Below are 22,961 nucleotides of genomic sequence, written 5' to 3'. Positions count from 1 at the left end.
ATAAAACCAAGATAATAGTTGACAAGACGTTGTATGTGTAGCGAACTTTAAGTGCGCTACACATACAACGTCCCGTCACCTTGAAGTCAACGTAAAGGAATGAAAAGTCAAATATTCTTCTGTGGAAATCGTATGGTAGCATTCACATATACAATCACCGGCAACTTTGACGTCGGCAAAATAAGTCCAAGAGAATAGTTGACGGGAATATATGGAACTCGAAGAGCCCCTCCAGACTGCAGACTTTTGTCGGCCGATAGATCGGTCGGACGACTTAATCAGTATGGAGCGATATGCATATGTGCCGATTCAGTACCGGTCGATAAAAAAGTTTGATAGGCTTCCCAATTGCATTCAAACTATTCCGTCGGTCAACTATCGGCCGTTTGTTTAATCAGTACTGACTAGCATCGATCCACGGACACACGACGATAGTTTATCAGCCGACAGCTCTCAATTCGCTCTCAATTTTGACATCCGACATACGTGCCGTACGAATCGCTGAGAATGGGATGCACCCAATGCTCTCTGAATCTCTTTTTGATTTTCCTTCACCGTTCCCTTCTCCGTTGTCAAACACAAATTAAATACAGTCTTTCGAGAATATTCGGCCGACAATTGGCTAGTGTGTGCGTGTCAGGTTTACAATTTCACATGTATACATTTTTAAATAAATTTAATCCTACCGCAATCTGTCAATGGTTGGGTTATTCGAATACAAATTGAACTTGAATTTGTTATTTCACTTGGTGCTCGCGGTATGAGAATACAAATACAAATTTTTCTGTTTTGGAAATCACCACCTATCCAAGGCGCCTAGAAGTATATCCTAAGGTGAGCCAACTTGCTGCAACCACTCTTCAGTCATCTTGGAAGTCTACTGTGTTTTGTTTGTAAACGAAACACAATACGATTGTGATTGATAATTCCTCTTCTGCTTTCTTCCGTACTGTTTTCATATACCGCTCCCCTAACCAACTTAGTGCAGAAACGGCCTCACCTTAGCATATACTTCTAGGCACCTAGCTACTTGGATGACGTTTTAAGTGCGATTCACATACAACATCCACGCCACGTTCACGTTCCGTCCCGTCACGTTGCGTCAATTATTCTTCCAAGCAGTTCTTATGCAAACATTCAAATACACCGGCAACGGCAACTTGCAACGTTGCTGGTGTATGTGAATGCTTCAATAATAATTGTATGGAATAATAATTGACGCAACGTTACGTGACGGAACGTGAACGTGATGTGGATGTTGTATGTGAATCGCGCTCTACAAACCGAGAGCCCGTCGCGTCATCATGACCAAGACGCCTAGAAGTATATCCTAAGGTTACTTAAATTGTGACGTGAGTCGCGCCGACCAAGGGGTCGTAACATACCTGATAATTCATTATTTTTTCGCTTCATAAATTGAGCACACGAAGCTCAATCTCACCAACGCGATTTAAACTTTTCAGTTCAATCGCCTCTAACATCCAAACGCAAAAAAAGATATTTCAGCATAAAAACTAATACATAGAATTTTTAAGCTCGTGTATATCAGTGGTCCGAAAATGTGATAGCCATAACCAAAACAAAAGATCAAGAGCCTACCACTCACTGACAAAGTTCGGAAAGCTCTTTAGAATTACTATAGAACTTACTTCAGCGGATAATGGGGGTTCTACCTTATTTTCCTAGAAAAGTACCTGAATTTTCAGAAATAAATAAGCATTTCCCAATGTTATTGTTGTTCAAAATGAATAATGAATAAATTTTTTTTTATGTTTTGTATGACATGTGGAAATTATGCACATGTCATACAAAATTATCGTGAGTTTAAAGACATTTCAAAACAAAATCACCAAAATCACCTGACATCCCTGACAACTATATTGCAAATGTCAAAAGGAAAATAGTCATAAATAGTTTTTTTTTGCAAATATACGTTCAAAATGGCAGCCACAAGAAGACTTCAAAAGGTAATTCTTCAAATTTGATCATCTTTGCAAATGAAATAGCTTACTGGTATTATCATATCAGTGGCATTTCAAAGATGCAAATAAAGTTCCGCATATTTCTAGAGGAAGTCTCATCAATTGAGAACCAAATCCTCGGTTAGAATTATGCTTCCGAAAATTCAAATAACCAAGTCTTGAAATTGTATCCTATTCTAATCGGTTTGTTCAATATCACTATTTTAGGAGCTAGCAGATATCCGGGCGTCTGGTCTGAAATCGTTCAGAGACATTATAGTTGATGAAGCAAATCTTTTGTTATGGTCAGGTTTAATCGTTCCGGTAAGTTATAATCGCTGAAGAAATATACCTTCTAGTCAATGTATTGTGGAAATAACTGACAAGACCGTACCATTCCAAATGGATTGGTAAGGTTGTGAAAATACCTCTTCCTCGAGTCATGGAATACATGCAGGTGACTCATTCTACATAGGTTGATGATAGGAATGATAATTTTAATCTCATTACATGAGGTGAATACTTCTTATGATTATATAGGCCGGTAACATCGCATCGAACAGTTGAAGGTTAGGCTATTTTTGTGCGTCAATGTCGTTTTTCTGAACGAATGATTGATGCAAATGCATTTGAATTTAGTTTTCCTATAATCTCAATGATTTCCGTGTTGTAAAATATTATGCCTCTGTCGGGAGGAAAATGCCGAAATTTTTCAAGGGTAAGCCGCAATTGCAATCAAGATTACAGCCCGAAATAGCAAATGATAATGCGAATCTATTTCGTTTAAAGCGAAAATAGACTTCTTTTCAGAACAAAGAGCAAACTTTCCAAGGATTGATTATTCATAAAATAGAATTCTTAGAACATTTCCTTTGTATTTGAATGTGCAGCACTTAGCAAATAGTTAATGGATTTCAAATCTTAATCATCATGTGAAAACAAATTTCACATTCGATGTCATGACGATTGAAGTAATAAAACTTCTGGCATAGACCCCGTTTTACTGGATAACATAATCCTTTTCCATCCAGATTTCGAAACACGCTTTCTTGTTCCATTAAGCATTAGTGGTGTGGTGCACTCTTAAATAAGGTTGGATTTCACTATCTGTGACTTATGCAACTATCTACAATGATGATCTATTTCCATAAGTACATAATAAGATAATTACAATATTATTAATGTTTTCGGTAGTATTGATGTATTTAAGACCCTATAAACAGTAAAAAATCATTGATCTGAATTTGTATCTTTTATCCACATATTTCCTCTAGGAAAATTCACCCTACAACAAAGGCGCATTTAGAATTGAAATTACGTTTCCGGCTGAATATCCCTTCAAACCGCCGAAAATTTGTTTCAAAACCAAGATTTATCATCCCAACATAGATGAAAAAGGTCAAGTATGTTTGCCCATAATTAGCACAGAGAATTGGAAACCAGCAACGAAGACTGATCAAGGTAAGAACAAGCTTTTATAAAAAAATAATGACGTCAAAATTTCCTGTAATTTCAGTAATTCAAGCTCTCATAGCACTGGTCAATGACCCAGAACCTGAGCATCCACTCAGGGCAGATTTAGCAGAGGAATATTTGAAAGACCGTAAAAAGTTCACCAAAAATGCCGAAGAGTATACACGGAAGCACAGCGAAAAGCGACCGGAATAAAATATATTTATCCACAATTGGCATCGAAAAGCAAATCCAAATCACAAACACAACTTTTCGTTGTGTAAACTTAAATTCATCTAGTATTTTTTTTCTCTTTTAAATCTCTTTAATTTAAATGAAGGCTAAATAAGAAGTTGTGTCGTTGAAAATCCAACGTTAAAAATATGATAATAATAAATTGGAATAGATGAAGATTTTTTTTTCTTTTATTAAGCTTTGCTTTTCATTGTATCATTTCAAACTCATTTGTTGTTTCATTTCATTTTCGCTGTGATCAAATAACTTGTTGAGCTTTGAGTGCCCTTTGCCTTTTGTTATACGTAATATGTAACACATGAACAAATATGCTTCAACAAAATTCAACATGAAGCCAGAGCAAGAAACATACTCATACTTCATGAGATGGCAAAAAATGTGTAATTCATTTAGTTTAGATCGTAAATATGTGAACTATGTAACACGTCTGTGACAGAAAAACTGCGTTCTAATCATAATTAGACAAGGAAAAATATGTTCAATAAATAGAATGAACGAATGTTGAAAAATATTTTTCTTTGTGTTTTTTTCTCTATTGCAGATTTCAAAATTAACTTTCAGAATTAACATGTACTAGAGCGATATTGAAACACTGAATTGAATAGTATCGCCGCCAGCGCTAAGCTGGCCGCCACAACCCCTCCACTGGAAGCTCATGCAAGGCCTGTTTCACCTATGCCAGCCGAAGCTAGGTCCGATGCCAATATCTATGATGCATGGAGACGTAGCCGAGGAGATCTCACGCAAGCTATGGCCGGGAGTTCCAGCTCCCCAACGAACCTCACCACCTTTCCTCGGCTGCTTCCGAGTGGAATGGCTGCCCAACCTGTTATCGTCGGTGGAGTTCAACCGGGAATCGTCACATCCAGTATCACTACACCTCTGATTCCCCACCATACCGCCCATCACCAGGAAAGTATGTCCACCAACACATCAACCAACCTCGCTCTGCAATGGAACATCAATGGACTGTACAACAACTTGGGAGAACTGGAGATCCTTGACCGAGAGCTATGTTCGTCCATCATCGCACTCCAAGAGATAAGTCGAGTTTCCCCAACAAACATACAAAAAATTGTCGGGGGTAAATTCCACTGGCACACTAAGCGGGGCACCGTTTTGCAACACTTCGTTGCTTTGAGTGTCCAGAGAAACATTCCCCATTTGCGAAAACAAATATTCACTGACTTGCCAATAATAGCAAATCAAGGCCCCGATTCCGGTGACGATCATTTGTATATACCTACCGTGTGGCATAATCCCGGAACTACGACGGAAGCTGCCTGAGGCGTTAGCAGGCTTGGAGACCCAAAGATCATCTTGAGGGGCTTCAATGCTCATCACCGCAACTGGGGAATGCAAACACCAGACGTCAGAGGGAATATCATTGCCGACCTCTTTGAGATGATGGAGCTCTCGGTCTTAAATGACGGCACTAACACTTTCCGTAGAGGTACGAGCAATACAGCCATTGATATTTCAGCAGCTAGTCTCAACTTGGTGGATAGGTTAGGGTGGAACAAAGCCGACGACCTTCATGGCAGCGACCATCGCCCGATAACCATCAGTTTGAACGGCCCGCAGCCGCTCACGACTCGCAGACCAAGATGGATCTTCGAAAGAGCTGACTGGACAGCTTTTCAAATATCCTCCGACTTCTTGGTATCTAGTGACAACCCAACCACCATTGTCACTTTCAACAAAACCATTATGGAGGCAGCCGAAGCCTCCATTTCAAGAACGAAAACCACTCCGGGGAATAAAGCGCTGATTGTCCTCGATCTCCGAATATGAGCCCGATTTCATCCGCCGACAGGGAGCGGTTATCCCTTCGGTCAGTCAGCAACTTTGTGGTCCCTGTGAGTCGTCCTAATAATCCTCTCAACCGGAACTTCACCATCGAGGAACTTTCTGTCGCCCTACGTTCCGCGAAAGGTGAGTCAACTGGCCCTGACGGTATCGGCTATAAGATGCTGAAACAGTTGTCCCAGCTCGGACAGTCCACCCTTCTCAGCATCTTTAACGACCGGTGAAATACACACGAATTTCCCGAGGGTTGGAAACACAGCTTAGTAATACCCATACCTAAAGTCGGTCAAAGCAGCAACAACGTGAAAGGCTACCGTCCAATTTCCTTAACCTCCTGTTCATCCAAGATCCCGGAAAGAATGGCGAATGGCTAATCTTGATGGACGATCCAGCAAGAGTAACAGCGCTTGCCTGTTACCTAAAAGATTAGGATAATTTATCCAAAATATATATTTTTATTAAGGCTCATATGGCGTCAGCCTAACGGGGCCGGGAGTTCAATATTTCGACAATGTTTGCTTACAACTATGTTAGTAATATGTAACCGATTACTCGCGGTTGGCTCGAGGTTAGTGTTACAAGTGTTCTCATAATTGGTGTGTTGCAGTCTTCGATGCTCTGTACGTGTGCCCGACACGGGATACTTCCTATTGGGATGCAGCTGACCATTAATCAGCAACGCCCCCTAGTCTGTATCCCATATCTAGCGTGGTGCGTCTTTCTCGACTCGAGGAATCCAGGATAGAATGGTCACTAGCCGGCGCAATCATCAGCTCGTGTAGAGTTGAGCGGTACAACCTTTGGCTCTTGTTGAATGATCAGTGGACTGCTCAACCTTTGGCCCGTGTATCTGTAAAGAGTGTGTGTATGTATTGCCGCGACTAAGTAAAAGTTTATCGTTCGGATAGGAGGGATATGAAACGGATGTCGATGCCGAACTATTTTTTAAGATCTAGCGTCTGAACAATGGATCAGTCAAAATGATCCTTGTTGCCATCACGATGAAGGGGAATAAGAACACTTCGGCATCTTCAACGGCACGGCTTCCTCTCCACTGGCCTAGAGCCATGGGTCGAGGAAATCCTTTCCATCTGGTCCAACAAGTAAACAGCAAGCTCTTTGTTAAGTTATGTTTCGCAAAAGGATTTGTGTTTAATTTTTACGTCCAATTTATATGAGATAATTTTATGTGCAATCTGTTCCCAACGAAACTTTGCGGCAATGCCGTCGATGAAGAGGCGAACCAACCCAGGAGGCTGAAAACCTCTCAAATAAAGAATAAAAAAAAACAAATTGTAAAGGGTTGTACCTAGGACACGACCGCATATTTCCGACGTAGAACTACGCAATTATATTATGCAATCCACTTGTTTACCACTTCGAATATTATTTTAGAATGCATCGAAGTTTTGTAACAGATTATGTTCTTCGTTACAAATAAAGGGCCTGGCCGGGTAAGGCAGTAAAAAGAGCCCCCAAACCAAATCACCAGCTGTATGGAAAATATTGTATAGGGTACTAAATACATTTTGGTAGTAGTGCCATATATTTGAGTCCTTGTATGGTTCACCATAGGATATATGGTGAAAAATGCACCTTTTCGTTTTCTAAATACGCGGTACAAACAAATTTTATATATTTTCTAGCATTTCGAAATTTTCATAAAATAACTTTGAGACCCTCTTCTGCTTTATTTTTTATTTCAATGCGTTCGTATGTGTCTTATTTTCTACATGTGGCGTAAATTTTTCCTGAATTTTTAAGAGCATTGCGAGACACAAAAATAATTTTCTTCATCGTCTGCATTATTATTTTTGACGTGGGACTACGTCTAACCGGAATATATGGAGGGTAAAATGAAAACCTAAACACAAAACATGCAGGAAAAAATGAAAGATTTCGAATCCTTATAGCTCGAACATTTCGTACTGGATAGGAGAGATGTTTGCATCACTTGATAGGGAATATTTCTACGCATCTATCGCAACTAACAAAATGTTGTTTTTCATTAGATAAACAATTGAATAACTGTAAAATATTAGGCGTTATCTAAACGCCCTAACTGCATCGTTTTGATTGGCCCGATTTACGGTTTCCCTAACACAGCCATCAAAACCAAGCAGCCTTTGGGGAAATCGGCATTGCAAATACATGAAAGTAGGGAGACTTTTGTTCTCATCGAAAAATGTTCCCTAACACAGACTTTAATACCAAGCAGCGAAATCGGCATTGCAAATACACGAAAGAGCCTAGAGGCGAGTGAACTGAAAATTTTAAACCCTCTTAAAGCCAAAAAGAAGAAGAAGAACACACGAAAGTAGGGGGAGCTTTTTTTCCCACGGAAATGTGTTCCCTAATAGAGATTTCTAAACCAAGGTGCCTGGAGAAATCGGTATTTCAAATTAATGCAAGTCGGGGGTATTTTTGTTCCGACTGGAATGTGTTTCCCTAACACAGACTTCAAATCCATGAAGCGTGGGGAAATCGGCATTGTGAATTCATACAAATCGGGGGTATTTTTGTTCCGATTGAAATGTGTTTCCCTAACACAGACTTCAAAACCGAGGTTTCTGGGGAAATCGGCTCTGCAAATAAATGCAAACTGCGAGTACTTTTGTCCTCGCTTGCCTTTGTGCAGAGTGGAATATGTCTGTCCTAACATGATCTTCTAAACTTAGGAACCTGGGAAAATCGTGCAGCCACTAGAAGCGAATGAACTTCCCAGTTTCAAGCAAATTCGAGATTCGAGAAGTATGTACACTTTTGGGATGTAAACTTCAGAGGGAAATGTAAAATAGAATAATCGTTTGATAATTTTTTTTTTGTCTTTATTGGAAAGATTTTCAGCCTTAGGCTGGTTCATCAAACGTTTGATAATTCTTCCGTACATATATTTTGTTCTAGTCATCATACCAAACGTAAAAGGTCCGTCATTAAATTTACTTGTAACGAAGAACAATCAATCACAATAAATGAATTGACTTTACACGGCATTTGTTCATTTTTTTCACTCACAGAGCAAATATATTGAACTCAATAGAATTTGGAAACTGTTTCATTCAATCAAGAATTTAATCAATACAAACGAATGATTGCTAAGCTAAGGTAGTTCCACGTCAACCTTGCGGTTATATCATAGATATAACCCACTATTTTTTTATTTTCTTGAAATCGATTTTTTATTGTATTCGTGGTTTTCAATTGTAAGATTAAAATAAAAAAAATATATAATAATTTGGATTTTTTAAGGTTTCTTCTCATTAATCCGAATGATCCTTCCTCAAGGGCTTAATTTTTTCTCACAGAATTCTATCGTACTGCTGACTCATATGAATTTGGTAAAACATCTAATTCCAATGTAACGATAATCTCATATATTTTCAAATACGAGAAAAAAATCTTTATACAGCATAATGCTCTAAATATACAGAAAAAGTTTAGACATATTAAAAACAAAATTTTAATAAATATTAGAGCAGTACTGGGTCTCTAAATTCAAAATAAATTAAAAATGCCCAAAGGCCAAAACAAATTTTTTTTCGCGCAATCCTCTTCAAAATTCAAGAAAAAATTACGCTACATGTGGAAAAAACAACACATACGAACGCATTTAAATAAAAAATAGAGCAAAATTGGGTCTCAAAGTATTTTTTTTTTTCAAAATTTCGAAATGCCTGAAAATATATATAATTTAAAATTCAAATAAAGATTAATTTAAAATTTTTTTTTTGGTATTTTATTTTTTGATGAAAAAATTGTTTGAAAATATTGATCGATACACCTTAGTAAGATGTACTTTAAGTATTTTTTTCATATTTTTGTCTCAAAGCTATTGATAATTGCGTGAGAAAAACGAAAAGGTGCATTTTTCACCATAGATCCTATGTTGTACCATATGGTACTACTGTCAAAATTTCATTTTTAGTAACCTATACAATATTTTCCATACAGCTAGTGATTTGGTTTGGGGCACTTTTTACTCCCTTACCCAGCCAGGCCCATTGGAAATATAAAAAAAAATTTTTTGCACCGCGCAATACTGAAAAAAATCACACATATCTAGAAAAGCCGTAGGAACACATTTAAATATGAATTAGAGTAGTACTAAATCTCTCTAAATTTTCAAATTTTCAAAATTTCAATATTTTTTTAGTATTTAAATTTTTGATGAATTTTTTTTTATATTTTGCTTGATACACCTTAGTGAGATGCACATTCAGTATTTTTTTCAAATTTTTATTTCGAAGCTTCTGAGGATGGCGTCAAATAAACGAAAAAGTACATTTTTCACTATAGATCCTATGCTAAACAACATAGTGATTCAAAAAAACCGCCAAAATTTCTTATTTAATATCCTATACAATATTTGCCATACGCTGGTGTTTGGTTTGGGGGCACGTTTTACTCCCTTACCCGGCCAGGCCCTTTGATGAACGTCCTAGTACGTCCGATATGATGCCTAGGACTACCAAAATATGGGAACGGAAAAATTCCAAACGATCATTGTATTGATTCCCCCAGGCACATTAATTTTGAAGTCCGTGTTAGGGAAACACAGCTCGGTGGGAGCAAAAACACCTCCGACTTGCATATATATTTGATAAGCGGATTTCCACAGGTACATCGATTTTGAAGTCTGTGTTGGAGAAACCGTAAATCGGGCCAATCAACCCTTGGCAGTTAGGGCGTTTAGATAACGCTTGACATTTTACAGTTATTCAATTGTTCATCTTATGAAAAATAACATTTAATTAATTGTGATAGACGCGTAGAAATATTCCCCATCAATTGATGCAAACATCTTTCCGATCTGTTATGAAATGTTCGAGTTATAAGCATTCGAAATACGGGTAGGGTTAGCACACAAATCGGCAGAACAAATGTATGGGAAAGAAGGAAGTTCTTCCAGTTTTCATGAATTTAAACCGTTTAGAGATTAGCGAATTGTAATGTATTGCTATACAAACAAATCCTAGAGAATCCCTGATTCGATTGGTATAAAAATTATGAGAATTCGTTCACAGTGAAAATAGTTATCAACATTAACTTTATTTCATAAAAACGTGACATGTTTTCTGATTTGGCACCCTTCCTGAAAGACGTAGTTCTACGTCAATACTGAATTGAATATTAAAGTAGTATTTCAGTATTCTCTTAGCGAAATTACATTTCCAACGCTCCTTAGAACAACATTCCAAAGAATACTTAGAACGGCAACAGAAAATCCAAACCAAATAGAAAATGTGATGGGATGGGAACCTAGGAACCCAGCTGTCACCGCTAGAATATACCTTCTTCACATCTGACTTCAAATGTGCTGCACTATGACGCCACTTTGAGCCCGGAAAAGAAATTCACGAGAGTTAATTGATCATTCGGAAAAGTCGCAAATAGGTCATTCACGATTCAACATCGATTTATCGTGGTGGGGGAGTTGCAGAAACGGGTGATTGGCTGGTGGCCGATCAACGAAAGAATGTGCAGACTGAGGATGCGACGAGGAAAACACGACACACTGCCTTAGACTTATCGAATTCACTGCCTTCATGAACATGGCCATACGTAGCATCTTCTTCCAGAACCGCCTCCATTACCTTTACACCTGGAGATCATCTCAGCGAACAGAAACACAAATAAACCACGTTTTGATCGACAGTCGCACCTCTCGGATATCATCCACGTCAGAACCTATCGTGGCGCTAACATCGATTCAGACCACTACCTGATGATGGTCAAACTGGGTTCCGAACTGTCAGTCGTCAATAACATAAGACACCAGCGCTCATCACGGTACCACCCTGAGACGACTGCAGGAGCCGAACGTTGCTGCAACAAACTCGCGTAGACGAACTGGATGCTGCCCCCTCGATAAATGCTGGAACACCTTGAAAGCAGCAATTAGCAGCACAGCAGAGACCGTCATCGGGTATGAACAATGTGGACAATGGAACGAATGGTGTGACGATGAGTGCCGAGCGCTCCTGAACGAGTAGAATGCAGCGCGCACAGCCATGCTGCAACGAGCGACTCAGCAAAACGTGGAACGTGGAACGTGGAACGATACAGACTGAAGCGAAGGCAGCAAACATATCTCTTTCGGGAAAAAAGGGCCGCTTGGAAGAGAAAGAGTGCGAGGAGATGGAACTGCTTTATCGTTTTCGAGAATCGCGGAAGTTCTTCAAGAAACTAAACACAAACTTAACAAAGCCTACACTCATCTTCCATTTCCGGGGCTCTGAGCCAGGGCGGGGTGTAGACGACGGACAGTGGCGTCTCTGGTACCTCTTTGATGTCGAGGAAATCTCTTTAAACCACTCGCGAACTTTAATCGCGAGCACTCGCGAAACCGCAGCTCGGACTTCCTTTTTGACGTAGGACTACGTCTTTCATTTCTATACCGGGGTGTAAAATCAAAGTTTCGAAAACGAAAGCGTTACGCCGGAGACCGAGATTTTGAGCGTTGGTAGCTCTTAAACAACTGAACGAAATGGTATGATAAACACTTCATTCGAAAGATAAAATGTCTACGCGTTATATACTTGTTACTTTTTCATCCAAAAACTTGTTTCAATAGTCTTAAAATTGCTTTCAAAACAGGCTATTGAAATCACCAATCGGTATATAAGCGAGCGCCGCTCGTAAACCCACTCAGTTATGATTGAACAGCGATTGGAGCATGTTGTCGCTGTTGTTGTGAAGCTAATTTCGTTTATCATGAAAGCGCTGATGAACGGTGTTACCAAGAGCCTGTTTGTGCACCTAAGGCCAGAAAGGAATCCATCAGGAGGAGAGTGATGCCACGGTTCCGCTTGAAACATCGGAGCAGCCGCCACACACACACATACACGCGCGGAATTCTCGTTACTATCATCGTTGCTGAAAAATAATCTACCAGTTCCCCTGGGAATTGAAAAATACATTCATGCGAAAGAGTTTATTTTAATGTTTTCTATCCACACAACACTGCAACCAAATACATTTGGTTTTGTGATTTTTCAATCAATCGCAATTAACAGGAAAACTTCTGAATATTTTTTACCCCATCAGTGGAAAATTTTCGTATCCAATATTGGATGCATAACATGAAAAACGGAAAATGTTTCACATCGCGAAAATCAAGTCATTTTCGAGCGATTATTTGCTTTCTACTCATATAATGCTGCGACCAAAAACATTTCGTTTTGGATTTTTTCAATCAAGTGCGATCAACGTAAGACCACGTCTTTCGGCAATTTATTAGAGGTGCAATGAATCTTTAGGAATTCCCGCTTTACGCGCACTGGCAAACAATGTTTACTCAACAATTTCTCAAACGAGAAATGGGTGTTGTGAGAAAGGATTAGCGAACGCGAAAACGACAAACGGAAGAAAGATATGTTTGGAGGTTGAAGGAAATTGGCAGAAAACTTCTTCATTCTATCTTCAAATAATGTGATTCATACCACTTCGTTTTGCCAGAAAGAGATTATTAATGCTCAAAGGAGGAATCGAGTCCTCCGAGGAAATTACCCAGCGCAAATTAGAGTCGACTATCGATTGCGGCATTCGTACACAAATAATTTTATAATGCAGTTACACCAAAGTGATTTCTTCGGATATATTCACTAAATCATGTCATGTATTTCATATTCTTCATTATGAAATCCATATCCATGGCACCTATCGGTATCGAATTATCATCGACACCACGATTTTCGCTAAATGCTCCTTTCAGTTCGGCCTGTAAAAAACTTTTCTGAACTCTAATCCATCAAATTTGGAGCCCTGAAAAAGGCCGTTGATTATATGCAAAGCTAATATAGCACGCTTTCCTCGGATACGATGGGCCAGCTGGATGTCCTTGGGCATGATGTGACGCGTTTTGCATGGATAGCACACAAATTGGTATCTTCGAATAAGCCTCCTGCAGCGTCATAACCGCGGAACATTGGAAGCGCAAGTCGGTTTTGATGTCCTGAGCAATTCCACGAACCAAATGCTGCAAAGGTAGCTTGCGGATCAGCAATTCGGTCGACTTCTGATAGCGACGAATTTCATGCGAAGTTCCCGGTCGATAGCGATGTGCCTTCTTCACGCTTCCTGCGGCTGGTGCGCTTATCCGAGCTGCTTTCGTGGTGCCTTACCACCGAAAGACTAACCACTTAAGAAACCACTTTGATGAAACTGTTTACCGTTTGTCGTTTTCAATTGTTAGGAAAGGGCATTATTTTTGCTAAGTAAATTCCAAGAAAAAAAATTATAGGAGGTTGTGTCTAAGATACGACCGCATTGTTGACGTAGAACTACGCTGTTATTCTATATAAGTCGCTTATTTATACCTTCGGATATTATTCTATAATGCTGTGAAATTTTAGAAACAACTGCTTAGTAGAATAATCTCTGAAATGGTTTTTTCATTGTAGAATTTGTTGACGATAATTGATTGATGATTCATTCTTGCCCTAGCAAAACAATACACTAGCTGATCGTAAGTCGCAATTTATTTCATGTCATGGCAATGAAAATTTACCTCGAACGCTTTTCATTTTTTTTTGCCTTTTTTCGCAATTGACATAGACTCGGCTAGAGTCGATTATATACATGTTGCACCAGCACCATTATTCCACATCTCATAACTACATCAATATTTCTTTGGCACCGCATAGAAACAACAACAATGACAACACTTGCAAGTATCAAATATCATGCTACATGTTGTTTAGTATTTCCTTAAAGGAATCGCACCTCTAGGCATCATTCGTACCACGTAAACCAAGCGACAAACAAGCGTTCGCCATAGCATGCATACAGAGCCATACATTGGTGGCTTGAAACTACTAGGAATATAAAACACTTATCATTTTGCGCTATTCTCAAAAGAAACGCTTCTGTTAATATTACTGGCCTCGAAAAAAAGTTGTATTTCTTTCTCATGCTCGAGAGAAGCGCAGCTATCACCCTTAGTGGAGGAAGTTTTGCTACTGGCAAGCGAAACCACATACAACATTCCAGAACGACATTTACTTTCTCGGTGACTAAACAAGCGAAATAAACTCTTTTTGTTAATAACAACCTCGAAAACAGTAGCAATGCTTCATAGCGCTAATGCAATCCTAGCTGAAGGCAGTTTTGCAACTGGCACGCGAACCCAAATAACTTATAACATTCCAGTAAGACATTCAAGATGCTTGGTATTCCCCAAATATTTTTTGACGCACAACCTTAACGCCTGCTTCGCCATTACGTCAGTTTAATGCATTGATGCATTCCAAAGGCACCAACGAAGCCCTTATGATGACGGAAAACAAACAATGTTAACTGCTTGGAAAAAGACTGAATTATGCCACGCAGCTTGTACTCTGCTGTAACACCCATCGATGCGAATTCGCTGTTGAGTTTGTCAAGAGCGACTGCCTTCACCACCAGCGGGGGAGCTTGATTTTGGTTGCTGCCTGGGTAACGGCGTTTACATTTTCGACCGACGCGCCGAAATCGCCTACTTCGCTGTTGTGCGATGCGGTGTCACACTCGCGAAGGCTCGGTTCAGTGCGAGCGCTTTTCACTGCACCAACATCGCGTGCATCATTGGATGACGCTTGCCTCGAAATATTATTGCCCCTGGCAATGTGTTCGTTTTTTGCAGGGCTCGAGCCTGCCTTCCTCTTCTTCTTGCTCATCATACACTACGCGAAGCGTCCAATTTATGACGCGGAAAGAAAAACACACGTACGAATAACAGAAAAATCAAACGACGATATCCAAGTTGGATTACCACTGGTGGGGTCCAATCTTAGATCGAAGCGCAGCGAAAGCAAAGTGAACTGGATTGCTCAACAGTCCGATGCCGAATGAAAGTTTGCCACAGCGAGATCCACTGTTTATACTCTAGGCAAGTATTCCACTTCATTCTTCTACTTTTCCTTTGTTCATGGGGACTTTGAATCATACGATTTCCCCTCCGTTGGTCGTCGATAAGTTGCTCGTTATTGACAGGTCTGTTCGGGAAAGCACACAAATGGACAGAACAAATGTATGGGAAAATGGAAACGTCTCAAGTTTTCATGAATTTTAACTATTTACAAACCAGGGGATTGTAATGTATAGCATATTAAACAAATCTTGCGAAATTTCCGATTCGTTTAGTATGTGAATCGCCAAAATCCGTTCGCGGCAAAAATAGTCCGGAAAGATCTAATCGTTGCTGAAAAATAATCTGCCAGTTCCCTGGGAATTGAAAAATACATTCATGCGAAAGAGTTTATTTTAATGTTTTCTAACCATATAACACAGCGACTGATGGCGAGTTCATGCCAACGCGCCGCTACTGTGGCTCGTTTTCGACCAGCACACAAGAACCCAGTTCTGGCAGTCGCTTTCACCAGCACAACCATCCCATGCACACTAGCGTAGTAAACAATACTTGTCACTTTTCTATAGGTTTTCTACAAGTTATAGAAGACACAAAAGCTAAAGTACGAACAAGTAATCCTCGTGAGTGGAAATTAAAACCGAATCAGATTGTTTACTACGCTATTGTGCTATATAAAAAGTAATTATTATTACTAATTTCCATTTATTAGGAATTTACAAAACGATTAAAATTATCAGTATTTGAACCTAATCTTAATTGGACTTAAAAGTAGTTAAAAGGTAAAACTTATAATTATTTATAAATAGTCATACCTTAACCTATAGTACGGACATATACTCATGCCTTAATTTATAATACGAACAGGAAGTACGAATAGTGCAAATAGTTTGCGAGTGCAAATAGCTCGAATCAGCTATATTTTGAATTTAAGACATTGATAAGTCACAAGAAGGGACTAAACGTAAGTCGAAAAACCCGGAATAGGTTTCATGCAAGCTTATAAAATATGAACTAATGTAACATTCAATTTTCAGGAAAATAATAATTCCTCGCAGAACATAAAACCTTAGTTTTAACCAAATACATTTGATTTCGTAATTTTTCAATCAAGTGTAATTAGCTGGAAAGCTTCGGAAGATTATTATTTCCCATCAGTAGGATATTTTCGTATCCAATATTGTATGCGCGCGCAACGGAAAATGTTTCGTATCGCGAAAATTATATAATTTTCAATCGATTATTGCTCAGTCGCCGAAATTTTCATACTCAGAGAGTTCATTCTCCCTTAGTTTGCCTTCCAAATTGCCATCGTAAACCACACCTTCTCACGATTCAATCACGCACGAAAAGCATACTTAAATGATATTCTGGTGGTGAGGCGTCGTGCACAAATTACGTAACGCGATAATGGGGGAGGGGGTAGATGTTGCGTTACTTTCTGTTTATTGGAGATAGGAAATTGCGTTACGTAAGGGGGGGGGGAGGCGATCCGGATTTTTAGCGTTACGTAATTTGTGCACGACGCCTGAGGACATCGACAAGACAACATCGTTACTGAACGAGCTGAACGGCGAAGGATCGAGGGATTCATTACCTGGCCTGACCTGACCTGAAATGCAATCAGTTTGCTTTAACTGTGAGGGAGCGCAGAAAAGCCGATCGATCAGAAGGAGAAGAGAAGGTGACCAAGAGAGTATCAGCTCTTTTCGCTTGCTGGTTATCGAGAAGAAACCTGGAAAGAAATGATCGTTGCTGAAAAATAATCTGCCAGTTCCCCTTGGAATTGAAAATTACATTCAAGCGAGTTTATTTTAATGTTTTCTATCCATATAATACTGCGACCACATACATTTGGTTTTGTGGTTTGTCAATCAAGTGCAGTTAGCAGGAAAGCTTCTGAAGATTATTCTTCAGAACAAGGTTTTTTGTATCCAATATTGAATGCATAAAACCTTGAGCCTCCAACGTAATGCTCTCGTTTTTGAAGTCACCCAAATATTTATTTATTCATTCATTCAGTATGGATTTAGATTCAACTTCAAACAAATGATCTCTAAATCAACGATAGTCCTACGTCACCCTTGCGGTTATACCATAGATATAACCCACTTCCTGTTTTCGAAACAGTCTTTAGTCACGCGGCTATTCGTAATTCCTTTGTCCTCGCGCGACACTTGGTTGAATACGATTCAACCGTTCGTTACAAAGGTTTCTTTAGAAGTCCCCTCTCTTGTGTTTCTGGGCATTCACGTTAGCCTCTGGTAAATACCCTCCGGGTCCGTTCTCAGGTGCCGTGGTTTCCGCCATCATACTTGGCCATAAAAATAGTGTCATCTATGGCGGGTGTTTTGGTCTTCGGGTAGCGCATGGGGAGTGTAGCGTCATCTCGTCGTTGTAAGTGTGGCATGAAGCGGTGAAATATCACGCTCATCCACGCTCAGGTATTTCCCGTTTTAGTTCGTGAACAAGACGGAACAAGACTCGTTAGTTCTGTGCATCTCACCCATGCACTTACGCCAACAGTTACACAGGAGCTCAAGACGGCTAAAGAACCACAAAGCAGCTGGTAAGGATGGCTCCGTAGCGGAGCTCTTCAAGGGAGGTCCGGGAAAACTTGTAAAGTGTATGCACCGGTTGATAGTCAGGATCTGGGACACAGAACAGCTACCGAAGAAGTGCAAGGACGGGGTAATCTGCTCCATTTATAAAGAAGTTGACAAGCTGGATTGTGGAAACTACCGTTTCATCACAATCCTGAATGGTGCCTTCAAAATTCTGTCTGAGTCCCTCTTTCGCGGTCTATCGCCAATAACGTTTGCATTAAAAAATGGACAAAAATTGCCGATTTTTAATGGGTTTACCTTCACACGCACTGACGAAACTACCCATGCAGCATCAATAGTTACCCGTGAGTCAGTAGAAACAAATTGACAGCTCTATCAGTCGAACTCTAACCGTGATGGCGAAAACAGTGAAGCTACTCCGTTCAGAAGTGTGCAGGTTCAAAGAATACTACCTCGCTGCGTCGAAAACGGACATCGTGGGGCATTTTGTGGACGCCGGATACGCCCGTTCCGGCATCTACAACATCTTGGCACTATTGGACAATAATCATAGCAAGTCTGGTTCCCGACGTCCGACGACCCTGTGCGACAAGAAACCCCAAAGGATGCTGAAGAGGAAGATCGAGGGAAAAGTGGCTACATCGCTGCGTGTGCTTGGCCGGGAGGTCGGTGCAACCGGTCCAACAGAGAAAAAGTACCTGGCGAAATGGAATACATGTCAAGAACCGGAAGCCCCGTCCACTGGTCTCGGAGCTGCAGGCAATGACGTAGCGGCAGCGGCTGAATAAGATGGTCAAGTCGATTTTCCCGGCGAATCGCACCGTGGCGATGGTGATGGACGACGAGACCTATGTCACCATGGATGGCAACGACTGGCATGTTACTTCGTATTTTACTTCTCCCACGAAGGAAGTGAGCTCCGAAGTGAAGTTTATTTCACACACCAAGTTCCCTAAAAAGATGCTGCTGTGGCTGACAATCAGCGAGAAAGAGATGTCAAAGCCGCTCTTCTTTAGCTTCGGACTGGCCGTGAACGGGAAAACCGGAAGTTGCGTCGTTCATCAAGAAATACCATAAGGGCGAAGACGTGGTGTTCTGGCCAGATCTGGCGTCGGCCCACTTCTCGAAGCGATTGTTAGAGGAGATGGAGCGGCTGAATATCGATGTGGTACCCAAGTCTGCGAACCTGCCCAACGTCCCCCAGCTGCGTCCCATCGAGAACTTCTGGGCAAACCTAAAGCGTAAGATCTACTCCAACAATTTTGTCGCGAAAACTGAAAAAGAATTGATAAATAAATCGAGGGAAGCGCTTGAGCTTGAGCTTGGGTAGACTGTACACTTCGTAGTTGCTCTTCGTGATTGACCTGAACTAACCAAATTGCACAAAAGAACACACAGAATGACGCTTGGGACTAGCAAATCATTCTCGTTGTGCAATTTTCGGTGATTCGAGCTTCAAATGGTCAATAAAGAAGCCGGCCACGTCCATACAGTCACAAGGGGAAGGGAAGGAATGTTAGTATGATATACGCCGCCCGAAGGCCAGAAGGGTCGCCTCTATAGCGTGGTTCCCTAGCGTTTATCATGGGAGAGATCGTTGTTAGTGGGTGAGGTAAGAATCAAGATTCACTGAGGTAAGTGATAGGTAAGGTAAGGTAAGTGAACGCGAACTATTGAAAACTCGAGGAAACAATATTTCTAAAATCTTACGTGTCACAACACGCCTACACGCCTATACGCATATTTTCGTCTGCCATGGCGAATGTTCCGACTAACTGCAGGAAGGCCGCTCACGAGGGCGTAGAATTTTTTGCAAGTAAGCTAATATAATAACCTTACATGGGAAATTTATCAAGTCCACCTATCTGTCTTAGTTTTTTTTATCATCATCCGAAAAAACATCATTTTTAATGCAAACGTTAGTAAGTAGATTTGTGGGAAGTTATCAGATTCATGCAGTCTTGCTAATGGTTACCATCGTATGACTATTCATGGAGACGTATGTGCTGTGTCATTAATGAACATCATAACATGAACAGTCAATGTACCGTCGACCAAAAATGTCATATGACATTTCGTTTTTTCCCGTCTTATTCATTAGCTATTCCTCGTACCGTAATTAAACAACAGTGTTCACGGGGAACGCTCACCGCTTAAAGTGCGCTATACATACAGCGTCACCGTCACCGTCCCGTCAACTATTCTCTTGGACTTATTTTGCCGACGTCAAAGTTGCCGGTGATTGTGTATGTGAATCAGAGATGCCAGGTTTGAAGACATGTCTTCATCTTGAAGACATTTGACTTACTGTGAAGATATTTCATTTTGTGAAGACATTTCGAAGACATTATAAGATATGTGAAGACATTTCAGTATGATAGCGTATGTGGGTTTTTGAGAGAATTATTCTCATGAGATTCTAACTATTGGCCGAAAATATCGTCAAAAGAAGTAGACCTGTTGTCTCAGTGTCATTCGCTCGCTTTTTATTAGTGTCACTTTTGACGTAGGACTACGTCTTTCATTTCTATACCGGGGTGTAAAATCAAAGTTTCGAAAACGAAAGCGTTACGCCGGAGACCGAGATTTTGAGCGTTAAAAGCTCCTAAACAACTAGACGAAATGGTATGATAAACACTTCATTCGAAAGATAAAATGTCTACGCGTTATATACTTGTTATTTTTTCATCCAAAAACTTGTTTCAATTGCTTTCAAAACAGGCTATTGAAATCACCAATCGGTATATAAGCGAGCGCCGCTCGTAAACCCACTCAGTTATAATTGAACAGCGATTGGAGCATGTTGTCGCTGTTGTGATGAAGCTAACTTCGTTTATCATGAAAGCGCTGATGAACGGTGTCACCAAGAGCCTGTTTGTGCACTTTAGGTCAGAAGCAGTGTTTGGATTTCGATCAAAATCGAATGATAAACAATGTGTCATGCCAGTAAACTCTCACGAACATATAACCAAATATGAGAGGATCATTCAGATACTTGTATGAATGTCAGTAATAACTTGTGTAATATTTAGTGATTAAACTGAGAGAGGAACGAAGACTGTTGATTGCATATCCAATCTGTATCAAACATCGCATACCATTTTCGAAGCCTGCATACAAGTTTGAACCGCATATATCGTCCCATTTTACTATAGCGAATCCCACTGCACAGAAAAGTGCAAAGCAATAAATGATACAAGAAAAATTACGTCATCATTACGTCACCATTTGCGGAAAGCAGCGAATGCGAAAAGAGATAAAACGCGAGAGTTTTTGCTTCTCACTGGAGCGGTGTTGCTAGTATAACTAAACTATATGAATATACACATTTCAAGGGATAGAGACGTTAAAAATGGAAAATATAATCTGACTACCCTTCCCTTAGCCTCTATCGAGCTAAATAATCATATAGTTTGCACTCTCTGAGACTTAAATATCAGGATCTGCTACATTAGCTGAATTTGAATCTTTCGCTTTGCGTTGTCCGTACGATCCTGATGTTTCATGATGCATGGAGAGGTCGATATGCATATGTTAGAGGCAAAGAAGAAAATAAGCTTTCTGCACCGAAAGCGTATATGATAGCTTTGCTTGCATGCTGGTGTGCAATGAAGTGCGAGCCGATGCAGAGTTTTTTTTTTTTTTTTTTTTTTTTATCTTCGCTTATTTTTCGTCGGCCTATTTCCGCCACTTTAGTGCCAATCACCGACATCAGGGAGGCGACTCCACCTGTTCCTACCTATCAGACTCAACAACCCATGAGCCGGGCCAACTTCTTTTACTTCCGCTCCGAAGGAAGACGTAACCAGAGATTTTTCGCCTCAGAAAATCCCAACGACGCCAGCTGGGATTGAACCCAGGCCGATCGGATTGTGAGGCTGTTACGCTAACCATACAACCACTGGCGCCGTCAATGCAGAGTTGTCTCGTTCTCTTTTGTGTCGTGATTTGCAGCACATAACAACAATAGAATACCGCTGGGGGAAATGTTTCCTGAAAGATCATATTTGAACGAACGAAAGCGATTTTTTCAATGAGTGGATCATTTGGCAAACACTGGTCAGAAGGGAATCCATCAGGAGGAGAGTGATGCCACGGTTCCGCTTGAATTATCGGAGCAGCCGCCACACACATACACGCGCGGAACCCTCGTTGCTATCATCGTTGCTGAAAAATAATCTACCAGTTCCCCTGGGAATTGAAAAATACATTCATGCGAAAGAGTTTATTTTAATGTTTTCTATCCACACGACACTGCAACCAAATACATTTGGTTTTGTGATTTTTCAATCAATCGCAATTGACAGGAAAGCTTCTGAATATTATTTTTCCCTATCAGTAGATAATTTTCGTATCCAATATTGGATGCATAACATGAAAAACGGAAAAAAAATCACATCGCGAAAATCATCTTATTTTCGAGCGATTATTTGCTTCCTACTCATATAATGCTGCGACCAAATACATTTCGTTTTGGATTTTTCAATCAAGTGCGATCAAAGTAAGATCACGTCTTTCGGCAATTTATTAGAGGTGCAATGAATCTTAAGGAATTCCCGCTCTACGCGCACTGGCAAACGATGTTTAGTCAACAATTTCTCAAACGAGAAATGGATGTTGTGAGAAAGGAAACGAAAGCGATTTTTTCAATGAGTGGATCATTTGGCAAACACTGGTCAGAAGGGAATCCATCAGGAGGAGAGTGATGCCACGGTTCCGCTTGAAACATCGGAGCAGCCGCCACACACATACACGCGCGGAACCCTCGTTGCTATCATCGTTGCTGAAAAATAATCTACCAGTTCCCCTGGGAATTGAAAAATACATTCATGCGAAAGAGTTTATTTTAATGTTTTCTATCCACACGACACTGCAACCAAATACATTTGGTTTTGTGATTTTTCAATCAATCGCAATTGACAGGAAAGCTTCTGAATATTATTTTTCCCTATCAGTAGATAATTTTCGTATCCAATATTGGATGCATAACATGAAAAACGGAAAAAAAAATCACATCGCGAAAATCATCTTATTTTCGAGCGATTATTTGCTTCCTACTCATATAATGCT

The 22,961-nt window shown here is 40.2% G+C and overlaps 1 protein-coding gene across 2 annotated transcripts; it reads left to right on the top strand.

The window, feature by feature from the left end:
- The first annotated feature begins 1,841 nt into the window (after positions 1 to 1,841).
- LOC129767866 (ubiquitin-conjugating enzyme E2 L3) lies at positions 1,842 to 4,179 on the top strand. Of its 2 annotated transcripts, XM_055769108.1 has the most exons (4): positions 1,842 to 1,967; positions 2,190 to 2,285; positions 3,236 to 3,422; positions 3,478 to 4,179. In XM_055769108.1, the coding sequence occupies exons 1-4, from the start codon at positions 1,941 to 1,943 to the stop codon at positions 3,627 to 3,629; spliced, it is 462 nt and encodes a 153-aa protein (XP_055625083.1). In that variant the 5' UTR covers positions 1,842 to 1,940; the 3' UTR covers positions 3,630 to 4,179. The 2 variants fall into 2 exon arrangements, with proteins under 2 accessions (XP_055625083.1, XP_055625084.1); XM_055769109.1 differs by lacking the exons at positions 1,842 to 1,967; positions 2,190 to 2,285 and adding an exon at positions 2,536 to 2,679.
- Positions 4,180 to 22,961: the final 18,782 nt, after the last annotated feature.

The sequence above is a fragment of the Toxorhynchites rutilus genome, chromosome 2 (genome assembly GCF_029784135.1).
Source record: "Toxorhynchites rutilus septentrionalis strain SRP chromosome 2, ASM2978413v1, whole genome shotgun sequence".
Lineage (NCBI taxonomy): Eukaryota > Metazoa > Arthropoda > Insecta > Diptera > Culicidae > Toxorhynchites > Toxorhynchites rutilus.
Note: the sequence above shows the minus strand (reverse complement) of the source record. Positions and strands in the feature narration are given on the sequence as shown.